This window comes from Neolamprologus multifasciatus, chromosome 15 (genome assembly GCF_963576455.1).
Source record: "Neolamprologus multifasciatus chromosome 15, fNeoMul1.2, whole genome shotgun sequence".
Taxonomy (NCBI): Eukaryota; Metazoa; Chordata; class Actinopteri; order Cichliformes; family Cichlidae; genus Neolamprologus; species Neolamprologus multifasciatus.
The window spans coordinates 3,961,299-3,981,999 of NC_140453.1; the positions used below are offsets into that span (position 1 = coordinate 3,961,299).

The following is a 20,701-nucleotide window of genomic DNA, read 5'->3' on the forward strand; positions in this document are numbered from 1 at the left end:
CGGAGAGATAGTGGCATCATTTTATAATCAAGCCACTATCTCTCACTATCGTCTCCTTTAAGCTCGGGTCAAAGTCACCAACCTTTGAATTCCTATATTATCTATATTTATCACTTATGTATAAAATAAAATAATAAAATAAAATAAAATAAAATAAAATAAAATAAAATAAAATAAAATAAAATAAAATAAAATAAAATATTTTTATCAGTCTTTCTTAGCTCCTGTGTTATTGTCTGGTTAGTTATCTGACGGTAGGAATCTTTTATCAGTCCATTATCGGTGTTTCACACTGAGAGTGTTCCAGTCATTGCAATCCACGAATCCCATTCATGGGAACTGGCAGTTGCTACAAGTGGAATGTATGCAATGCAGTTTGGTTTCATATCTTTTTGCATTAGTGTGCTTCTTTGGGAGAGGGAGCCGGAAACGGAACTCCTAAAAAATGCGCTCAAGAATTTAGCTGCATATTTCTTACAATGCATTATTATCATCATCAACGTCTTCACTATTATATAGTTATTGTGCGGATTTAGTCCCCGGGAAGCACCAAAATCCAGACCTAAAGGCCTACAGATCTATAGTGGCAGCAAATCCTAAAAAGAAATGATGCCGTTCAAACTAAGCATTTTTTAATCGTTGCGTTTTTTTATTATGATAGGCTACACAAAAATGTCAAATTCAGATGATTTGAATGAGATTTGCGCAATCTTATCAGAGAGGCAAACAGTGAAATGTAATGTTAAAAATGCACTTCCTCTAGAGATAGTAGGACAGATTATTTTGTGTGTTTAATGAAAAAATATTCCTCAAACACGTGTTTTGACTGTCACATCTATTTTATTCACAGCCTAAAGCACATTTAAACAACAGAAGTTGACACAAAGAGTTTCAGAGGTGTGTTTTTTGCAGAAAGCAAACATGACAGTGATTAAACAGTGATTGGTCATTAAAATCTGCTCAGAATGTGTAAATTGACGCTGAGTCATATGACTCAGCATCATGTCATGTGTCAGCCATGTGTCATGACTTATGAGATATCTCATAAGTCATGACACATGGCTCTTACCTACATTAGCTGCCTTTGTAGTTTTAAAGTATCGGTATCAGTATTAGTATTGGCGATACTGGCCCTGTATTTACTTGATATCAGATTGATACCAACATCTGCAACTGTAGATGTCTCCAGTGTCCCCTAGACTTCAGTTTTAAAATGCACAACTTTACAGCAGAAATGTTTACAGCCTTATACAAAAAACAGTTTAGTCCTCCATGACTGATTTCTGACTACATAATAACTGTAATGAGTATGAAATCTTAAACTGGGTGTTTTCTTGGTTGCCATTTTGGTGTTTGGTCCAACTGAGATACTGAGGGATGGTGCTGAAGCTCATGCTCATATGTGAGCAACTTGTAAATCACAAAGTAAAGCATAGGTTGCTTTTTAAATGCGATAACAAGATAAATGTAGAGAATAGCTCATGGTTTTATTAGACTTCTAAGAAGGTGGGCCTCTTTTTGAAACTGCCCTCTGCTGGTCATAACAGCAGGTTAAAGCAGGGGTGTCAAACTCCAGACCTCGAGGGCCAGTGTCCTGCAGGTTTTAGATCTCACCCCAGGTCAACACACCTGAATCAAACGATTAGTTCATTACCAGGCCTCTGGAGAACTTCAAGACATGTCGAGGAGGTCATTTAGCAATTTGAATTTGTTGTATTGGATTTATAACATCTAAAACCTGCAGGACTCCGGCCCTCAAGGTCTGGAGTTCGACACCTGTGGGTTAAAGGTACTTCTGCATTGGCCTAAGTTTTATATGACCAACTAGACAAACAAAGCTTTGTAGAGTTAGCAGATGAAAACTGGATCAACAAAAAAGACTGTGATGGACAGAGCAGTGAAGGAAACTTAGGCACAGGTTAAAGTCCAAAAAAATGATTTTTTATTTAACCCAAAAAACATAATTGGTTAAATCATGTAAAAAGAATCAAGATCTTGGGCCCATAAAAGAGGTCAAAATAACAAAACTCTACTCAAAGTTGACAACACTACTGATAACTCAAACAAACTGACCTAACTTAACGAGACAAAGGGGAAACTTAAATAGTGGCTGATCAGCCCACAAAAACAGGAGAAGGGGTAAAACACACAAAACCTAACTAAACCTAACATAATGAACTCCAATTCCCCCCCATGGTCCTGAGTTATGGCATGAACCAATTTGTAGTCTTCCTTTAAAGCTCGCTCCGCCCCTTTTCCACCTCTTGGCTCCTTAATCAAGGGACTGGAACAGCTGCAACTAAGCTAACTCAGAGAACAAAAGATTAATCACACATAACAGTATAAACTAAAATGTGCGCACTTATTTTAGAATGCAGTGTTATGTGGATATGTGAATTAACTCTAAACCAAAACCAGTTATTTATTGTCCTGTAAATTAATTCCTATATTTAAAGAAAGACATGTGAATGCAATGTTACTTATAAGCCTCTACACTAACATGGTGGGTATTACCACTGTGTGGCTGTAAGTGCAGCCATCACAAAGACTAATGGATTATGTCACCCTCACCATTTCCATTTTTCTTATACAGTTTATGCAGTGGGTTACACTGTGCAATCTTCAAAATAAACGTTTTTCCTTTTACCATCAGCAGCGACCTCATGAACCTTCATACACAGGCTATTTACCAATATTGTTTTAAACATGCGGTTGATGAACTTATTATAAATAACTTGCTGATAATAATCCTGTGTTACACAATTTGGAACAGACAATGGTTAAACAACAATTTTACTCCTCTGGTGGGAATGCCTTAGATTTGACCTTGACATTAGAAACATATTTTGACATTCCTTATCCCAGAGACAAGAGAAAGATCCCAAAAACAGAAGTATTTATGAAAATTATTTGCTGTTTGTATCAAGTGTTAGTCAACCTTGTTCACCCAGAATGTAAAATAACATGAATATAATCAAAAATGTCACCAGCTGCATAGTGCAAAATATTTTTAACAGTGTCTTTTCACCTTCGCTGCCTTTTAAGAGTTTGATTTTTTTCAACTTCATACTTCCTGTCTGTAATCCTGGCTTTCACTGTAGTTTCTTTCCCACAATTAGTTATACAAGTTGAGCAGGAAACTGCATGACAGAGTAAACCGAATTCAAGTTTGTGGTTGAGTTTAACCACAGTTTGTGTTAAACCTGTTTCTTTTAGACAGTGAGCTAGCGGAGAGACTGCACTGAGGCACAGCAGAAGGTAAAAAGAACTGCGAATCATGAAAAATAACTCTAGTAGAGTCCAAGGATAAAAAATATGGAGCTGGAATTGTGCATAATATATTCACTTTAACATGGACCCCGAAAAAAAAAGGAGGCCTTTTTGTATGGTTTGGGGAATTAGACAAACTCTGGAAAGACCCTTTTCACTCTTTGATTTCACTCTTTAGTTTTCCAACTAAGCATAAGCAGCTGTTTTGGCCCCAGATGCTTACTCTCAGTGATCCTCCTCTCCTTCAAGCATGACAACAAACATGTCATGTAGACCTCAGCTAGCTGAACCGAGACCTCTCCATAAATTCCAAGCACGCAAACCCCCTCTATGAAAACCACATTACCGACAACGGCGCAGGCACCGCGGCAGCAAAGTCGGGCTTATGACCTGCATTAGAATGGGTATGTTTCCGATAATGCGTGAAGAGGAATGTACGAAATGAAAAGGTCTGCCGCTGCTCAAGTAAAGAGGGTCATTCTGAGAGGAAATGTGGGGAGTTGAAGGGAAAGTAATTCCCTGCATGCTTTGCCTTATTAAATATGCAGCACAAAGGAAATATGGTCTGTTTTAACTTTCCAGCCCACAACCAAGCGATGCACCCAGCCGGCAGCTTCAGGTATGAAATCCTAAACATACAGTCAGATCAGCTTAGAGACATTTCTGCTGCCGGATTTCTTCGTGTGACCTTGACCATCCAGAGGATGTGAGCTCCTCTTCCTCAACTCCCCCCACCCCCTCCTCACCCGCCTTTAAATATTGAAGATGGATAATGGTGTTGGGCTTCATCATGAGGCCAGTGCTGAGAGCTTGGCTACAGCACACACACACAGACACACACGTAAAACCAAACACGTCACTTACAAAGAAGGTTTAATAGTCAAGAAAGAACCGTCTGAATACGATGTTTGTGTTTGCAGGCAGTTTTTCCGTGAATCAGCATCAGATGTACGCTTAAGTGTCTTAAGCACCGCTGTGATGTCATCATTCCTCATCAGTGAGCCCTCCCTAATCTAAATCCCCTATTAAGACTGTAAATGCCAGCACAGATGTGGAGTAAGGTGCAGCATCGGTGCTTAAGAGTCCATCCATAATCGCGTATCTGTCATCAGTAGTGAAATCACAGCGAAACAAATGATATTAAAACAACACCAATTCGATTTGATCAATTTATTAAATGTTAAAACAAAAAAAAATGCAAAATTTTAAGGATTTTTTAACATTTTATTTTGTCATACCTTGACATGTGATATGTCGTCCAATGATTTGGTCGAATAAAACAATGCATTTGACCGAAAGAAAAATCATAACACTACAGAAAACTGATAGAGATTAAACAGCAAGGCAAACATAAATACTTCTTTTGTATCACATGACTGTGCAAACATAAAAATCACATGTTTGTAAACTTAAAACCTCAGCCCCTTACATATATATATATATATATATACTGCTGACTGTGCAGAAAAGGTGGTGAATCACAATTTGGGAAGACTTGCTTGGTGGTGATGGTGGTGGGATTTTGCGTGCGTGATGGGGCGGATGGAGGTTTTACACGTGGCAGATTAAACAGATGGAGGACCATCTGCATGGGCGACAGCCTATATAGTTTTTCAGCAGATTTAAGAAGGTCTGACGACAGGTAACTGCTGTCCCTCCAGAGGAAGGACTGCACCTTTTGCAACTAAGCGATTATATCGTTAATAAAGTTTGAGCTAATCCCACACGGGGACAGTAGAAGGAGACAGCAACTGTCAAATGCGAGTGCTGCGGACCTTGAGATTGCTATCAGGAGGATGAGAATGAGTCAGTGAGGGGGAAAAGCAGCGTGCTGTGTGAATTATGGGCTCGTGTTGGTCAGGAGTGTCCAAATGGAGCCTGTGTGTTCAGGGGTCTCTGTACAATGACAGCGTTGGCCAAATCCGCTTCTTCCAGACTTAATTCTTTGTCGGTGAGCTCTCGGAAAGGAAGAGACGTCGTCAGGACGAACGGTGGGCAGCTCCTCTGGCAGCGTGACACGAAATCATGAACATCAGCGATCCTGGAGGAGAAAAAAATATAAATAAATTAAATTAAATTAAAATTTAAAAAAACTAAACAAACAAACTGCCATCGTAAATACAGAAATGAACATGTCTGCTCCTATTAAAACTTTCCCAGCCAAGGACTCGAGTCCCTACTGTGACACGTGACTTCTCTATGAAGCACTATACTAGTGCCATCATATATTATTAATAATGAGGCCCCAGTGTATACGAAGCCATCCTATGTAAGGCCTGCTCCTCACGCTGCAGGCTGGAAGGGTTCAGTCCTCTCCATCCATCCTTTGCTTACTAACCCTGTTATATAAAAGCTGCACCAGACTTACGCAATCCCTCTCAGGGGATTTTATAGATCCACACTGTTGCTACATCTCAGATTATGTTTTCTGCTGCCCCGTGCACTGTGGGGCAGGGGGACGTAACATGCAGCATGCCTCCAGCCTTTAACTCCAGCAGCCAAGAACAGAGCATTATGTAATCCTAACCCCCACCTCCCAAGCTAGAGCAAACAAAAATCTTTTTTTCATCCCTTCAACCCTTTCTTTTTCCTGCTTGAGATTATGGGATTTACACGCAGCGCAGCAGGAGCAGAAAAGTGTCAAGATTCCTCTCACACAGCGCAGTTAGTCGGTCTTTAATTTGCTGATTCTTTCTCTTATTTTTGTCCTTTGATCAAACCAAAGATCGAGATGTGGCGTATTGGCGATACGTACCGATGCGATAGGTTAAACCTCTGCACCAGTCTCCTGCCGTCGGCCAACCAGATCTGCAGGGAGGTGACGGGAAGGGCGTGGTCTAGTGTTACCATGGGAATAGGAGGAGATTCTCCGTCCTCGTGCACAGATGGTGACCTGGCTACTACTCTGGGTGCCACACTGGGAATGGACAGAAGATAAATAGCAGATTAACCACCAGTTTAGAAGTGTGCACGCCGGGTTCACCATGCACACCGGCGCCAGAAAAAAAAATTATGCAAAATGTTTGCAGACTCTTTGTGTCAGTGATGGTGCAAAAATGTTTTGGTGCTCAGCTTGACAAGTAGACTCGTCTGCTGGGCCAGATTTGGTTGTGGGGTTTTTGATATTTGGATTAGAGGGACACCTAGTGGTGCACGGTGGTCTTTAAATCTTGAGCTCACACTGCACAAAACACAAAAACAATAGGACGTTCACAGCGACAATCTCTCACCTGCCAAGTCTGTATCCTCGACCGCTGAAGGGATGAAAAGCCTTCTTCTTGGGAACGTAATTTTCCTCTGTCAGATCTTCCACGCTAATCTCCAGCTCCTCCTCTTCTGCTCTGCTCTCCCACTCTGCCGGAAGCTCCCTGCGATAGATTAAAGATCCGGATTGGAGTCCAGTCAGATCAATCAATATGACAAATGAGCTGCACTAATGAGCTTTATCTAGCTTCAAGTGTCGGGCTTTGGTCAGCAGGGAGAATATCTTCCCTGCTAATTTCATCATGGGGGAGTGATCAAAACCAGTGAATCGAACCAAGGAGAGATGTTACATGTGACTTACATTCAGGCTTAGTCTGTCCCTCCTTCATGTATGTGTGCAGCACATATAATTTAAGTAGGTCTGCATCAGTGTTCCCAAAGTGAATGGCTTCAAAAGTAATCAGACAAGTGCCTACTTAATATTCCTCGTCTAGCCCTTTGACATTTTGACATTAGCCCATGATGAAAAGAGCTCCCGTTGATTGATTGAGAGCTGTCTGTTGGATTGAGGTGGCTACTCAGGAAATTGAGAAAACGGCAATCAAGCAGGTATACCAAGAAGCATGATTGGTTATCATCACTAAACTCTGGCAAGTAGGTTTGATAATGCAGGTAGATATGGTATTTAAACATATTTAAACTAAAGACAAAGAAAGAGAGAAAATAAAAAAAACAACTTCATTTGGCATTTATTCAAAGCAATCTAACATTGCAGGCTCTGATTGAAATCAATAAAGTATTAACCCACGCCGGCGGTCTCAACTGAACGGGTCAATGCTATTCGAACTGACGTTCATTAAACACTTGGCTGGTGTCGAGGAGAAGTGGACCACCTCTAATGAATTAAAACTTCTTTTTTATTTTGCATTTTGATATTGACTTAACTTCTGACACCACAAACAACTTTGGGTCATGACTGCTGTGGAGCCATGCCCAGACAATGCATTCATCAAGCAGCGGCAGCTGCTACACACTTGTTAAAGCAGTTGTAAAATGTTGCTTAGTGCCCACTCAGTGATAATGTTATGTTTTTGGTTTATGCATGTGAGACATAGGGAACCTGTCCACAGTGCACTCTGCTTTTTGCACCATAACAGCTGTGATGGACATTTTACAGATAAATTCAGTTGAATTGGTGTTTTTAGCTGTTCTGATTGTTTTAGTAGTATGTTTGTGAAATGAATCTATGTAGCGTTAGTCTTTTAACAAAGTACAGTCCAGTGCAGTCTAGAGCCATCACTCATTCCTCTATATTTTGCTAGAAAAAAAGGGAATTAGTATAACGTCTGCCACTTCTTTTTTTGTCCTCCCCTTGTCCAGTTTCCTGAATATCTTTAAGGTCAGACCTCAGGCCATGCAAAGCAATGCCAAGCTTTAGGCTAATAGATCTTTGGGAATCACCTCGTTGGTGTTATTATTGAGATTTTTCACATATTCAACTAAAAATAAGAACAAATGAGGTGTTTCAGAGAAAAGTCACGTGTCACAGTAGGGACTGGAGTACTTGGCTGGGAAATAGGGACGCACCGATACCGATACTGGTATCGGGTATCGGGGCCGATACTGTAAAATGTGTGTGTACTCATACTCGTAAAAGTTAACCGATACCATGAACCGATACCAACTTATTTCATTAATCAGAGGGTGGCTTGTCATTTCTGTTGTAGTTTTTTAGATTGGCCACTAGGGGGGGGGGGCAATACTTATTTTCTTTATTTTATAATTTTTTATATTTTATTATTTATTTAATAATAATTATTTTGTTTGTTTGTTTACAATATGGACACTCTGCAATAATTTAAAAGTTTATTTTATTCGCAAACCTAATTTGTATTTATTTTATTCCAAACAGTGTTTATTTATTATTCTGAAAGCTCGAGACAGTGCCAATAGTTCAGTGATATTTTGTAAAATTACAATGTGGAGACTCTGCAATAATTTAACAGAAGTGCTTATTTTTCACTTGAAATTTTTTTGTGGTCATTTTTATTAAGATTTTATTTTTTATCGGCAGGGAATATAATAAAAACCTGTCTTCCAATTAATTGTATTTGTGTGTGTGTGTGTGTGGTAGAAGTATCGTTTTTTATATCGGCAAGTACTCAGATCCAAGTATCGGTATTGTATTGGTTTGAAAAAATTGGTATCGTTGCATCCCTACTGGGAAAGTTTTAATAGAAGCAGACATGTTCAGTGGGGAGTGTTACATGGTCAGGTACTGGACTGAAGATGAGTGAAAAAGGAGCTAATGAATGAAGAAAAGCCTGGAGAACTATTGTTCAAGAACACTTTAAAAATGACAAGAAAATCTTTCTCCTTGGATGCGAAATGTAAAAAAACGTTTGCACCTTACTGTACATTTCTCCCTAACACTGATAGCACATCTGCTCCACAATGAGCACAAAATATAAATAAATATGTTTTATATTTAATTTCTGTATGACTTTGCTCTCATTAGGAGAAATGTGTTAAATTTATGTTACAGATTACTCAAAAAGATATTAAGATGATAAGAAAAATGACACCGTCTTGCTATTAACTTTCCACTGCCTGAGGAACAATAAGAATTACACTATTAGTCTGAACACTCCCTTCTCATCAGTGAGAGAACACTATTTGAGGTCGTTAAGCCACCAAGAGTAATTAAAAACCATGATTAAAGCCTAGGATTTGATGGCCCTCCTTTGTGGCAAGGCAGCAAAAATGTAACTGAAGACATCGTTAAAACAGGAAGGTTATCCTGTTTCAGCCAGTCGACTCACCCCCTTTTGATGGCATCCAGGAACTCTTGATTCTCTGGAATGGAGTAGCTGCGAAAGTCCTCGTCATTCACAGTGAAGCCGTCCTTCCACAGCCTCACCACCATCTCCACCTGGAACCAAAGCAAAAAAAACCCCAATCAAATAGGCCTGACAGGATTCAGAGATAAAGTCGCCACACAGCTGTTAACCTCGGGAGGTCGGACTTTTACTGCGGACTGTTTATCCTGGCAACGAATGGGTAAACAAAATATCCTGTGATCAGTGAAGCCTGGTGCTTGTGCTTTCAACTGAGATTTGCCTGACAGAGCTCGGCGAGAGTTCTCATTTGGAGAGTCTTACGCCATTTTCACTCACGCACCGGAGGCGAATGTGAGCATGCAATTTTCAACGCAATTAAACAAATGTTTAGCCTGCCGGGTCCCTATTACAAAGGCTTTGTGAGGTTCGTCTGGGCACGTGCCAGAAAAACTACAGGTAATAGTTCAGTGATTTCCCTGCAGGCAAGTGCGTCCTTCTCCTGCATGATCTGGTGAGGCAGCACCGTCGTCTAAACCAAACACATTCTTTGTTACGTCCTCTCGGTTTGTGCTCTTAGCTTTGAAGCTTAGAAAGTTACTTATGGAATACTTTGATCTGGCACTTAGCTAGATATGTCCATTTTATTTAAATTGCTATGATGCAAACATGAGACTGTTTTTATGCTCCACTGGGACATGCATCCCATAATAACTTGCAATTAAGAAAAAATGTAAACAACAGGAGGTTAATAGGCACACATTTGAATGTCAGCAGAGATGATTCTGCCTGACAATGTCATTAAAAATGTAAAATTGGAGCATTAGCTATTTCAAAATGTCATTTAACTGCTTTATATTGAATCGATGTATACTGAGTATATGTGTCACATGAACTCTCTTATGCAGCTTTCTTGCCATTTCTTTAATTATTCTTCAGTAATAGTTCTCCAGGCTTCTTTAACGACATTCAAAGCTCTTCTTTGGCTGTCTTTTGTTCACCACTGGTTGAAATGCAGTCCTAAACCATGACAGTCTTCAATATGTTTCACAGATGTCTGTAGACACTCACTGTTCTACCTCTTCCCTGACCCCTTCATTTCTCTCCCCGTTTCCCTTCCTTAACAATAGCTTCCTGACAGCCTGAGACACTGTGACCATTTCTGATGAGGCTTCAATGAACAGTACATAGGTCAGCTGAAGGATAGAGACATCTCCCGGGTTTTTCTCAAGGACATTACTTTCAGATTTTTTTTATTCTGTACTTATCCAGTTTCCTCAAAACTTTAACATTTTGGGCTAATAGTCCTAGAGGGATTACCTTGCTGGTGCAAAAATACTATTTATACCTGTATTGTGGTGTTATCTTTGCCATTTTTCATAGTTTCAACTAAAGAAATGTGAACAAATTGAGTGTTTTTGCCTTAATGATGCAAAAATTGATTCTTTGCTAAGCTGTCAATTATTTAGAATAGAATAGAATAGCCTTTATTGTCATTGTACAAAGTGCAACGAAATTGGAGTGCCACTCCCTTGGTGCAAAATGCAATAATAAATATAAATGTAAAATATAAAAAGTACAATAAAACAACCGAAGACAATAATAAGTACGATATATACAGGATAGCAGCATAATATAATGATAGCATGTTTAGCAGCATAATGTAGTGACAATGGCAAGTATAGACATAACACTGGTGTCACTCCTTAAGTTTGATGCCTTTTTCTACTTAAATGCATTAAGTGGCTTAGCAAACAAAAATAACAATCCTGTGAAAATAGTCAGATACAAGGACCCGCCTGAAAATGAGTGAAAAAGCAGCCAATGAGAACTACTGATGAAAACCAATTTTAAAAAATGACAAGTGAGTCTGACTCCTCGGAAGCATAAATGTAAACCAATGAGGTGTGGCTTAAGACTGTTGCATAGTACTGTGTATACTTTACTTAAATGTTGTGTTATTACTAGTCTATAAGCTCAGAAATGAAGGCTGGACATTTGCAGAGATCTGGCTCTCAAGTGTGAATTTGTCTCTGACCTTTGAAGTCCCTGAGGCATCGTAACAGATCTTCTCCACCTCATCGAGGAGGTCTTCCACAGAAAAACTACGACTCATTGGAGCTTCCTCTTCATTGTCCTCACTGACCACCCTTTATGAGAAGAAAGTGCAGGTATTCACTCATCATGCTTATTGAATTCAGTCTACAGTCCCAAGCGTTAATGTGCAAGACCATGCAAAGCAAGTTCACACCCCCCCAGAATATGTTATTATTATTATGTCCAACCCAGTTATTTTCAGATTACTTCACATCCACGGCATCAATTCAGTTACAGGACTTCATTTGCCTAGAAGTGGATTTAACAAAGAGAATGACTTACCATTGTTCATCTTTTGCACTCTCCACAGTGTCAGTTTCTTTCATGTCTTTCTATGTTTCCCATCTAAGAAACAAGCGAGCACACACACACACTGTTTTAAAAGCGTGGTTGATGTTCAATATTTTGGGGGGTAACCTTTTATTGTCTGTATTATGTACACGTGTGCAGTAAAATTGTGCTACACCGCTTAAAATGACCGAAAACGGATCATTTTTATAAAGCATTACGTGATCGATAGATAGCCAGACAGCCAAGCAGCCTGCAGCTTTATCGTTATTTATGCAAGTGGGCGGCAGAAAGCGATGGACCCGCAAAGAGCAAAACACACACGCAGGAGCCAACACCGGTCGTAAAAACGAGGATTATATGTCAGCATAAACACAACAGATGCCCATTAGCATGCGCGCATAAAGGGTAAGGTCGAATAGTGAATTACCAGTCCGTGTTTTAAGCGGTTAATCCAGGGCTACACATCTGTAGCCATAAGTTTCAGGGTAGAGGCGCTTCTGCTGAGCAATACATGTGACGTAACAGTGCCGTAAATCCACTCCCGATGTCGCGGTTGTACACTCTTCTGTGCTGAACTCAGCAGATCTTCTCTCCCAGCTGAAACTCACGATACAGTATTAGATGGCATGGAAAGCCCACTGGATCCAAACCTGTGTGCGTTTGTTTCTATTTAGAGGTAAGATGTCTCATATGGCTCAACTCTATGGGCCAAAATACAAAACAAATAATTAATGACTCACTAATAAACACGCAGGCAAACAAACACAGACAAAAATAATTTAATATAGTTTTCTGGTACATTTTCTTGTAGAAGCTTCTCATACGCCCTGAGGACCAAAACTACCAAAAATATAAATGAACAGGTAAATAAATCAGTAAAAAAAAAAAAAACAAATAACAATTTTAAAAAAGCTATCTTACTGAAACGCACAAAATTTCTTTTTGGTTGTTTTAACTGAGGAACAGAGCAACCAAACCTGGCACACAGGTACATCTTCCACACCGGATGTGATCACATTGCTTTGAAGCTGACAGGTGATTGCTTATAGACATTCTAGCCTCTAACTGCCTCACTGAAACTCCAATACATTTATTACGATATATTTACTACGTTAATCAGTGACATCCCGCACTCAGTAGTTTCAGTCGCTCATTTGGAAGTTTAGAAAAATTTGTCTTGGATCCAGCCCTCTATACAACATCACTGGTTATTTTACTTGTAGTTGCTTCAAATGCCTGAATGTAAATCACTTTCTGTGGTCTGTAGTTGCCAAATCGCTGTGAATTGCTTCCTGTAGGGGTACAGCTTTGGGCCCCTCAAGGTTCTCATCTATATCACATATTGTGTTCCCTAACAACCACCTCTCAACAGGTTTTAATGACCCATTTGTAGCAGTTATACACTTAAATTACCTTTCACGTGCATGACACCACTTTCACTGCACAACAATAACATTTAAATTGTTGCCTATTTGTTATTGTGACGCAAAACTTGAATAATGCATGATATATTATGATGTCATTATGTTGCACATTGTAGCCAATACAAACAATACTACAGCATGGTCATTTAATAGTCAAATACAATTCAACACATCAAATATAATTTTATAAAAGATCTTTTTATTTTTCCCCATTCATTTGCTTACTTATTAAATGTGCCTCGTATTTATGAATTTGGCGTACGTTTATACTTTTTTGACATAATTATAGACATTGTGCTTGAGAAATAATATAGCATCCAAGGTGGCATGTTCAGTATGAACCACGCCCTTAAACTTATTTTCATTATCTTTGAATCAATTATCATTGATAGCAAATGTATTATTATAGTATTTTCACTACTTCTAATAAAAGTAGTAATTTAAACTTGACATATGTTACATCAATTACTAAGCAGCTACACAGCGAAGAAGGTGATGTATGGTGTGAAAAACAGGCTGTATTTCTGAAATTACGCTAATGAGAGATTAAAAAATGTTTAAAAATGAAAGGAAGCTCTTGATGGTAACACAATTTAGTTTAGGTGTGGACTTAAATTATATCCAGGAAAATATGTTTGGTTAACATGGAATCCATGCCTGATCTTTGATGGCGTATCAGCGGAGAATGATTTCAGTGACTCTTGACCTTTTCTGTATTCCCATACCTTCTATTAAACTCTATGAGAACATATAAGCACAGATAAAGAAATTTGATTTTTTAATCATCTAACCGATATTTCGATGGCGAGATAATGAACTGGACATGTGAATGAATCGTCTAGTTCACTTCATTTGAAATCGACAGCCTGGCTGGAGTGCATTGCCCACTTATGCTCAGAACAGGTTACAATGAAAATGAAAACAGATTCCTGTATCCATGTGAAAGGTTTAGATTTTCTTACATTTGTATAAAAAATATTTATTTGAGATATCAAATGGGAATATTTTATGGCACAAGGTTCTTAAGAAAAAAACAACAACATTTTGACATTGATTTTTAGAAACCATTGCTTGAACCAAAAAAGAGAAAAAAAGAAGGAAAAAACAAAACAGATGGCTAGCACAGTTGCATCTTGACTCTAGCCAGAAATAGAACAGAAAACACACAAACAGTCATTTTTACTTGTGGGGATAAAATGACAGGGAGTGCAGTGAAAGGAGCAAGGCTAAAAGCATCAAAGTGAGAAGAGATTATTATTAATTCAGCCTCTTCTATTACACACTTGGAGGTCACAAAGAATTCAAAATTTGATAGTCAATACAATTCAGCCCTGTCTTGCAAACAAAAACAGTTTTTTAGGTTGTAGTAATAATAGCTTGTGTGATTATTTGAGTTTTAAAGATTCCGATTGCAGCTTTACAGGGCAAATCTAAATATTTTTATCATTCACAGACCTTTTACATTTGTTGATGTTTTAATATATATTTTTTTGATTAAGACAAAGAGTGAATTGCTGCACATACTGGGCATCCTGGAAAAAAAAACTGCAGACAGTTTGTATGATAAAGTGCAGGCTGCCCACTTCCATCTGTTTTCCTGCTGGCATCAAGTGTACCACCTTTTGTTATTCATTTGGTGACTTATCGTGCTTTAATAGTACTTAGCTGATTAACTGACTGTCCCCAGTGTACAATACAAGTACTTACCCATAGTAACATATCTGCATTAAGAATTACTGCCTTTGTGATATAAAGTATCCATGTAATAACAAAGATAGTAGGTCTTTTGGTGGTAATCCAGTCAGCAGAAATGAATGCACCTGCCAAACAGACTTAGAACCACCACACACAGAGAGAGAGGGAGAGAGAGGCGGGGAAATAGAGAGGTAGACAGAGAGAGAGAGAGAGATGGCGCCTCGAACTCGATCCTGCTCTCACTGAGGCAGTGTTTAGAGCCGGTTAGAGAGATTCAGTAAGGGGCAGACAAAAGAAAAAAAACATGGTGAACACAAGGAAAAGCTCACGGACTAGGAGCGGTCCATTCATCTCGTCGAGGACTAGGTCGTCGTCGAGAAACGAGCGAAACTCTGAGGAACATGTAAGCCGGTTTCTTTTCTTTACCGGCGAGCTAGCTGGCTGGCTAGTTTGGCTAGCTGGCTGCTAGCCTTGGCCTCAAGGTGCTCCACATAATGTATTATTCACAGCAAAATACGAGCAGTATCGACACTGACACCAACACAGTCACGCAGATACACAGTGCAAGACATGAATGCGGCTAGTCGTTTGCGTATCCTTCGCACTGAACGGATTGTACAGCTGTTAGATTATAAGCTAGCGATATGAACTGGCTATAGCTTCAACTTGAGTTCCCTTTGTTTTTGGCAATTTTAACCGGCTGACTTGTTCCACTGTTTTCACCATTAATTAGCCCACCCAATAAAGACAGTTGAGATTTTGACTCAAGGTTGTTGGCACTACTATGTGTCGCTATCCTCGAAGTGTCAGCTTACTTATTATCTCACATATGAAGGGAGAAAGCGATAGTTAAGCTAGCATTGTAGGTTATAGTTAGCCTAGCAGCTAGCTTACAGTGGGGGGAAGGGAGTCCCAGGTCCACAACAGTTGGCTGGCTCGGGTCCGTATTTAGCAAGTCTGAACTTGGTGAACTTTGAGTTATAAATGACCCAAAGACCCATAGGCAAGTTGGTTTTTAGACTGTCCGTTTAAAACACACTCTTGGAGTTAAATATTCCCATGTGTTCTTCGAAAGAATGATTTGATAAATGAGCTTTAGATTTTACTCCCGATCGCCCGACCTACAAGCTGCCTGACAGGCTTTGTTTCAAAATGTAAACATTGTGATTATGCAAGACAGGAAGATTTGTATTTCCGTAATATTTACGATTATTAAGGCACTTAACACAGACAAAGAAATCATTTCATCAATGGGAAATATCTGTTGGTTGCTGTTAGCGCATTCCTGAGTTTTAGTGGTTTGTTGGACGAGTGGTGGTACGTTGCAGAATTGTGGGTCATGATTCATGAAATACGTAGCTCCGGTCCAGACCAATCGATAGCACCCTATATTGCACTGTGTGAGTGTAGAACTGCACTCTTTGTAACAGAGTTTTAACTTTCCCATCTTTTATTTACATTGCCATATCACAAGAAGTCAGTGTAGTGTTGTACTCCATGCAACCAGCCATTTTACTCTGTTAGCTACTTGTTGACCTTGTCAGAACTTGTCAGAACCGACTGTCCTGCTGTGACAGTGTTTGCAGAGTGATTCACATGTGGAAATGATTTCACGGTGCACCTCTTGGGCTGCCTCCATGCATTTCTTCACTCCTGGTACATCCTGCATTTTACAGTCTGTCTGCATCCATCTATCCACCCAGTCAGACAAACCCCTCTGTCAGCACTGCAGACAGTTGCCTATGACAACAGTGAGATATGCTCACATATCAGCGAGGAAGTTAGGCTGTGAAGGGCATGAGCATCAAGGGCATATGTCTGGTTGGTGCTGTGCTGAGATTCACAGGGTACATTGAGGAAGTGGGTTCAGGGCGTCTTGTCTCATGACAGTCCTCTATTCTGGATTTGACGCTCTCCGATCTTGTTCTCTTGTGTCCTCTATTTTTTTTCCCCGCCCCATGAAATATATTTTTACTTAATATTCAAAGAGACTTTGTATGCAGATATTTGTGAAACATTTTCTCTGTATTTGTTATCCTCTTTTTTTCCTTTCCTTGTTTTTTCTGATTGTGTGTCACAGTTTTGCCTTCACTCCCCTAAGTTCTGGTGTTATGTGTGTGTTTGTCCAACAGAAGGAACCCAGCAGTGATGCGAGCAGTCCCAGCAGTCCACGGTATGCACCGCCTTCCAAGCGCACACGGCGGCAGACTGCTTCTGAGCCAAGCTCCAGTGATACCTCCCCGTCCCCTCAGACTAAGGGCCAGAGGGTCAGCTGGGGCATTCCTACCTACTGCACAAGGTCAGCTCTTGGCCTAGTTTTTTTTACACACGTAAATTTAATTAAGCCAGAGTTGGTCAAGATGGATGTTTTGTGGCTCTGGCAGTGAAACCAGAGTTGCATTGTTACATGTCATGTTTTAGTGCTGTGTGATTAACCAAATTTGAAATTATGATCAGTTATGATCTTGGCTTTTAACAGTTATGAAGACAAGATTATCTGGATACAACAGTTACTTCTTTTTGCATTAAGTTTGCCTAATTTTTAAAAAATGCAGTTTTCTTTGTTTATTTTCTTTTTTGAGAGTTATTTCTTTGTGTGTGTGTGTGTGTATATATATATATATATATATTTTTTTTTTGTTTTTTTCTTTAATACTTTTTTCATGCTATTGTCAAGCATACATTTTTTTTACCCTTCCATAAAAGCTCAGACTCACTTGCTGTTTAGTTCAGCTCTAGCTGAGATGACCAAAAGAGAGCCTGCATAGATTTGTTAAGAGGAAGAAAAACTTATAAGGTTTCCATGGGTGAACTTGGGGATGGATTATTAGAAGTTGGCCTCATATTTGAGGGTCTTTCCTTTGGCCACCTGGCCCAGGGCTAGCTTGCAGGTCTCACAAGGCACACAAGTTCACTGCACCTTGAGGCTCCCCATTAAAGGCAGACTGGTAGCTGCACTCTTTACCCATGTCACCCACTAGCTCTACCTGTTTTTTGTTTTGTTTTTTTCTTCTTCATGGAAATTCAAATGTTCAAAAAATCCAGGTCACAGTTATCAACTAAAATAATTCTGATAATGATTTTTGGTTTAATCTTGTAGCCTTGTTGTGCATTGTGATCAGAAACACTTCATCCTAAGCTCCTAAGCAGTAATATGTGCGATTGCCATCTTTTGTGCAGCTGTCGGAATTATTTTCTCTTTGTTGTTCTGTTTTACAGACTGTCGTCTCGCATCATGCAAAATGGGCACGGTAAAGTATTTCCCCCCAGTTTATCCCTGTTTAAATAACAATCATCTGGGGAGCATATGATTAAAAAATACCAATTTTAATTGAATCTTCTATCTGTGCTGCAGCCCATATGAGTCACCGGAATGAGGACAGCGGAGGGGGAGATCACTCTCATATGAATGGCCATGTGGAGCTGAAGAGGAGCTGTCGGGTGAAGAAGAGCCAATTTGAACACCTCAATCAGAGCCTGCTGTTTGACCAGCTGGTCAACAGGTAGCTTCCGGCAGTCATACTGTTGACATGTTTCTTTGCAACAGTGCTTTGAACAGAGAATGAGCTGGAAATGTGGTTAACTGGTTCATTTGAAAACACATTCATTTTGGAACATGAAAGTGGATCCTAAAAAAATATTCCTTATTAAATAGTATTTGTTTGCTGTGTGTTGTAAGTTGTCACAGTGTTTATTGGTTCAGGGTTTAAGATGAAACACGAGTAGAGAGAAAAACATTTTTGAGATTCTGTACTCTGAGAAGAGAACACTTTAGACAAAGTTGTTATCTTGTTTCTCATTCTGTGTTGGTTTACGTGTGTGCAGCACCGCGGAGGCTGTTCTTCAGGAGATGGACAACATCAGCAGCATCAGGCAGAATCGTGAGGTGGAGCGACTTCGCATGTGGACCGGAGAAACCGAGGAGGTGAGCGAAGCAGTGGAGCGCCTCGCAAACCAGGGTTTGAAAAGTACCACTGCTTGATGATGCAAGGTGAATGCAAGTGTTGGCATTAAGGCTCTTCTCTTTTAGGAAAACATGGACATGTATTCACGGGTGAAACGCAGGAAATCCATGCGCAGGAGTACTTTCAACATGCCTGCGCATCACAAAGTCATGGGCAAAACAGAGCAGGAGGAGGAAGAGGAGGAAGGAACTGAAGGTCAGTTTCCTATTAATGTTCTGCTTACGAATCAGTGAAGCAAGCAAGAGATCACGAAGTCGTTATGAAGTACTTCGTCTTAAACCGAATTAATCATAAAACATTTTGATTGCTTAGTGTACTATATAATATTTTAAAAACTCAGTATTCTCAAATTTAAAGATGATACTTCTGGCTTTCAGAATCTCATGGTGAGGAAGAGGAGGAAGATGCAGAGGATGATGATGACGACGATGAAGGAGATGAAGCAGAGGAGGCAGGGGAGGAAAATGACAGACCGTACAATCTGCGGCAGCGTAAGACAGTGCAGAGATATGAAGCACCGCCTATTGGTAAATATATGTATTTTCTGTATTATTCTTCAAGCTTCTAAATTGGTTTCAAATGTATTTTAAACAGAAAGAAAATCACAGTAAGTGGAAATTATACCAGAGTGTAACCACTAATCATTTTTTGTTTCCCTTCTTTCAGAGCCAGTGAACAGAAAACAGAGCAACCCCTCACTTTTTGACACCCACAGATCCCCAGCGAGGAGAAGCCATATAAGGTGGGCAAACTGTGAAAAGCCCAAATCTGGTGCTCAACATATTACTGTCTTTTTCACATGTAGCTTTTCACTAGTACGAGTAATGTGCTCATGAGGGGAAAAAAAGGAACGTCAGTGCGAAGTAATACAATTCTGACTCTTGATTTGTCACGCCTCTCCAGAGTGAAGAAACACGCCATTCACAGCAGTGACACCACCTCATCTTCTGATGAAGAACGCTTTGAGCGCAGAAAAAGCAAGAGCATGACTCGGGCCAGGAACAGGTGCTGGCTGCTGCCTTCTTTCTTCTTCCCTCAGTGTTTTTAACTACTCTGTTGTACTCACTTATTTCACTTGAATTTGTTGCGACAGGTGCTTGCCCATGAATCTGACGGCTGAAGACCTGGCTAGTGGGGTGCTGCGTGATCGAGTTAAAGTGGGTGCAAGCTTGGCTGATGTGGATCCAATGAACCTTGACCCTTCAGTGAGTGAAAATACTCCCAAGTTCCAAAACAATAATAGAACACAGCTTAGCCTGAATACTTGGGTTCATCAAAATTATTAGACAAAACTAAACGACCCACTGTTTCGTTTTGAAACATTCAATTATTAATACATAAAAAAGAAATTTTCTGAATTAAAATGTGACCTGTTATGCTTTTCCTTATTTAAAGTGGTGGATTGCCATATTAAACATAGCCAAAATTTCCATTAAAGAGTTCAGTGTATGGACACACTTAGAATGTACTTCAGGCTGCTCTAATAGCCCTTTTCCACTAGCATCTACTGGACTAAACATGACTCGACTCTTTTCGGTGGTTTTTCATTACAATTAAACATCACAAAATGTGTGTGCGGTCGTTACAGCCGTGTCCCGAAAGTCCTCTGACGTCATTTGTATGTAATGCGAATGGAGGGCGTTGAGATGATGGTACACCCGCTGCTCGGTGTGGGTTTTTGTCAGACTTGGGGACCACGGTGTTGTTTTCCTTTAGGCATTTCCCTCAATAATGGGGCTTTAGATTTTTGTGAAGGAGATGCTCTCATGACTCATCGAGTGATGCCACTGACTAACCAATCAGTAGAATGCAGACTGTTGACGTCTCATTTTCGGATTGCCTCAGATTGCTTGGAAACCTGGCTGAGTAGGTACTAAAATACCTACCTGGATACTATCACCTAATGGAAAACCCTAAA

General features: G+C 39.8%; 2 protein-coding genes across 3 annotated transcripts in view; one reads left to right on the forward strand and one right to left on the reverse strand.

The window, feature by feature from the left end:
- Positions 1–2,199: 2,199 nt before the first annotated feature.
- On the reverse strand, positions 2,200–12,258 carry ubxn2a (UBX domain protein 2A). Of its 2 annotated transcripts, XM_085133741.1 has the most exons (7): positions 12,127–12,258; positions 11,691–11,753; positions 11,350–11,461; positions 9,297–9,406; positions 6,501–6,638; positions 6,026–6,187; positions 2,200–5,311 (listed from the first exon to the last, which is right to left on the reverse strand). In XM_085133741.1, the coding sequence occupies exons 2-7, from the start codon at positions 11,732–11,734 to the stop codon at positions 5,128–5,130; spliced, it is 750 nt and encodes a 249-aa protein (XP_084989867.1). In that variant the 5' UTR covers positions 11,735–11,753; positions 12,127–12,258; the 3' UTR covers positions 2,200–5,127. The 2 variants fall into 2 exon arrangements, with proteins under 2 accessions (XP_084989867.1, XP_084989868.1); XM_085133742.1 differs by lacking the exon at positions 11,691–11,753 and having other exon boundaries at positions 12,127–12,257.
- Positions 12,259–14,987: 2,729 nt separating this feature from the next.
- atad2b (ATPase family AAA domain containing 2B) overlaps positions 14,988–20,701 on the forward strand; it is a 69,752-nt gene continuing 64,038 nt past the window's right edge. The window contains exons 1-10 of the mRNA XM_085133522.1: positions 14,988–15,221; positions 16,951–17,117; positions 18,038–18,069; positions 18,174–18,321; positions 18,644–18,743; positions 18,849–18,978; positions 19,161–19,310; positions 19,450–19,525; positions 19,687–19,788; positions 19,877–19,988. Of these exons, the coding sequence (XP_084989648.1) occupies positions 15,123–15,221; positions 16,951–17,117; positions 18,038–18,069; positions 18,174–18,321; positions 18,644–18,743; positions 18,849–18,978; positions 19,161–19,310; positions 19,450–19,525; positions 19,687–19,788; positions 19,877–19,988 (1,116 nt within the window). The 5' untranslated portion in view covers positions 14,988–15,122. The remainder of the gene's footprint in view (positions 15,222–16,950; positions 17,118–18,037; positions 18,070–18,173; positions 18,322–18,643; positions 18,744–18,848; positions 18,979–19,160; positions 19,311–19,449; positions 19,526–19,686; positions 19,789–19,876; positions 19,989–20,701) is intronic.

Coding starts and splice junctions, on each gene's coding strand:
- ubxn2a (XM_085133741.1), bottom strand. CDS start 11,734: ATGAAAGAAACTGACACTGTGGAGAGTGCAAAAGATGAACAATG. Junction 11,462..11,690: donor AGTGCAAAAGATGAACAATG/GTAAGTCATTCT, acceptor CTTCTCATAAAG/GGTGGTCAGTGAGGACAATG. Junction 5,312..6,025: donor AGGTTTAACCTATCGCATCG/GTACGTATCGCC, acceptor TTTCTCCTCCAG/GATCGCTGATGTTCATGATT.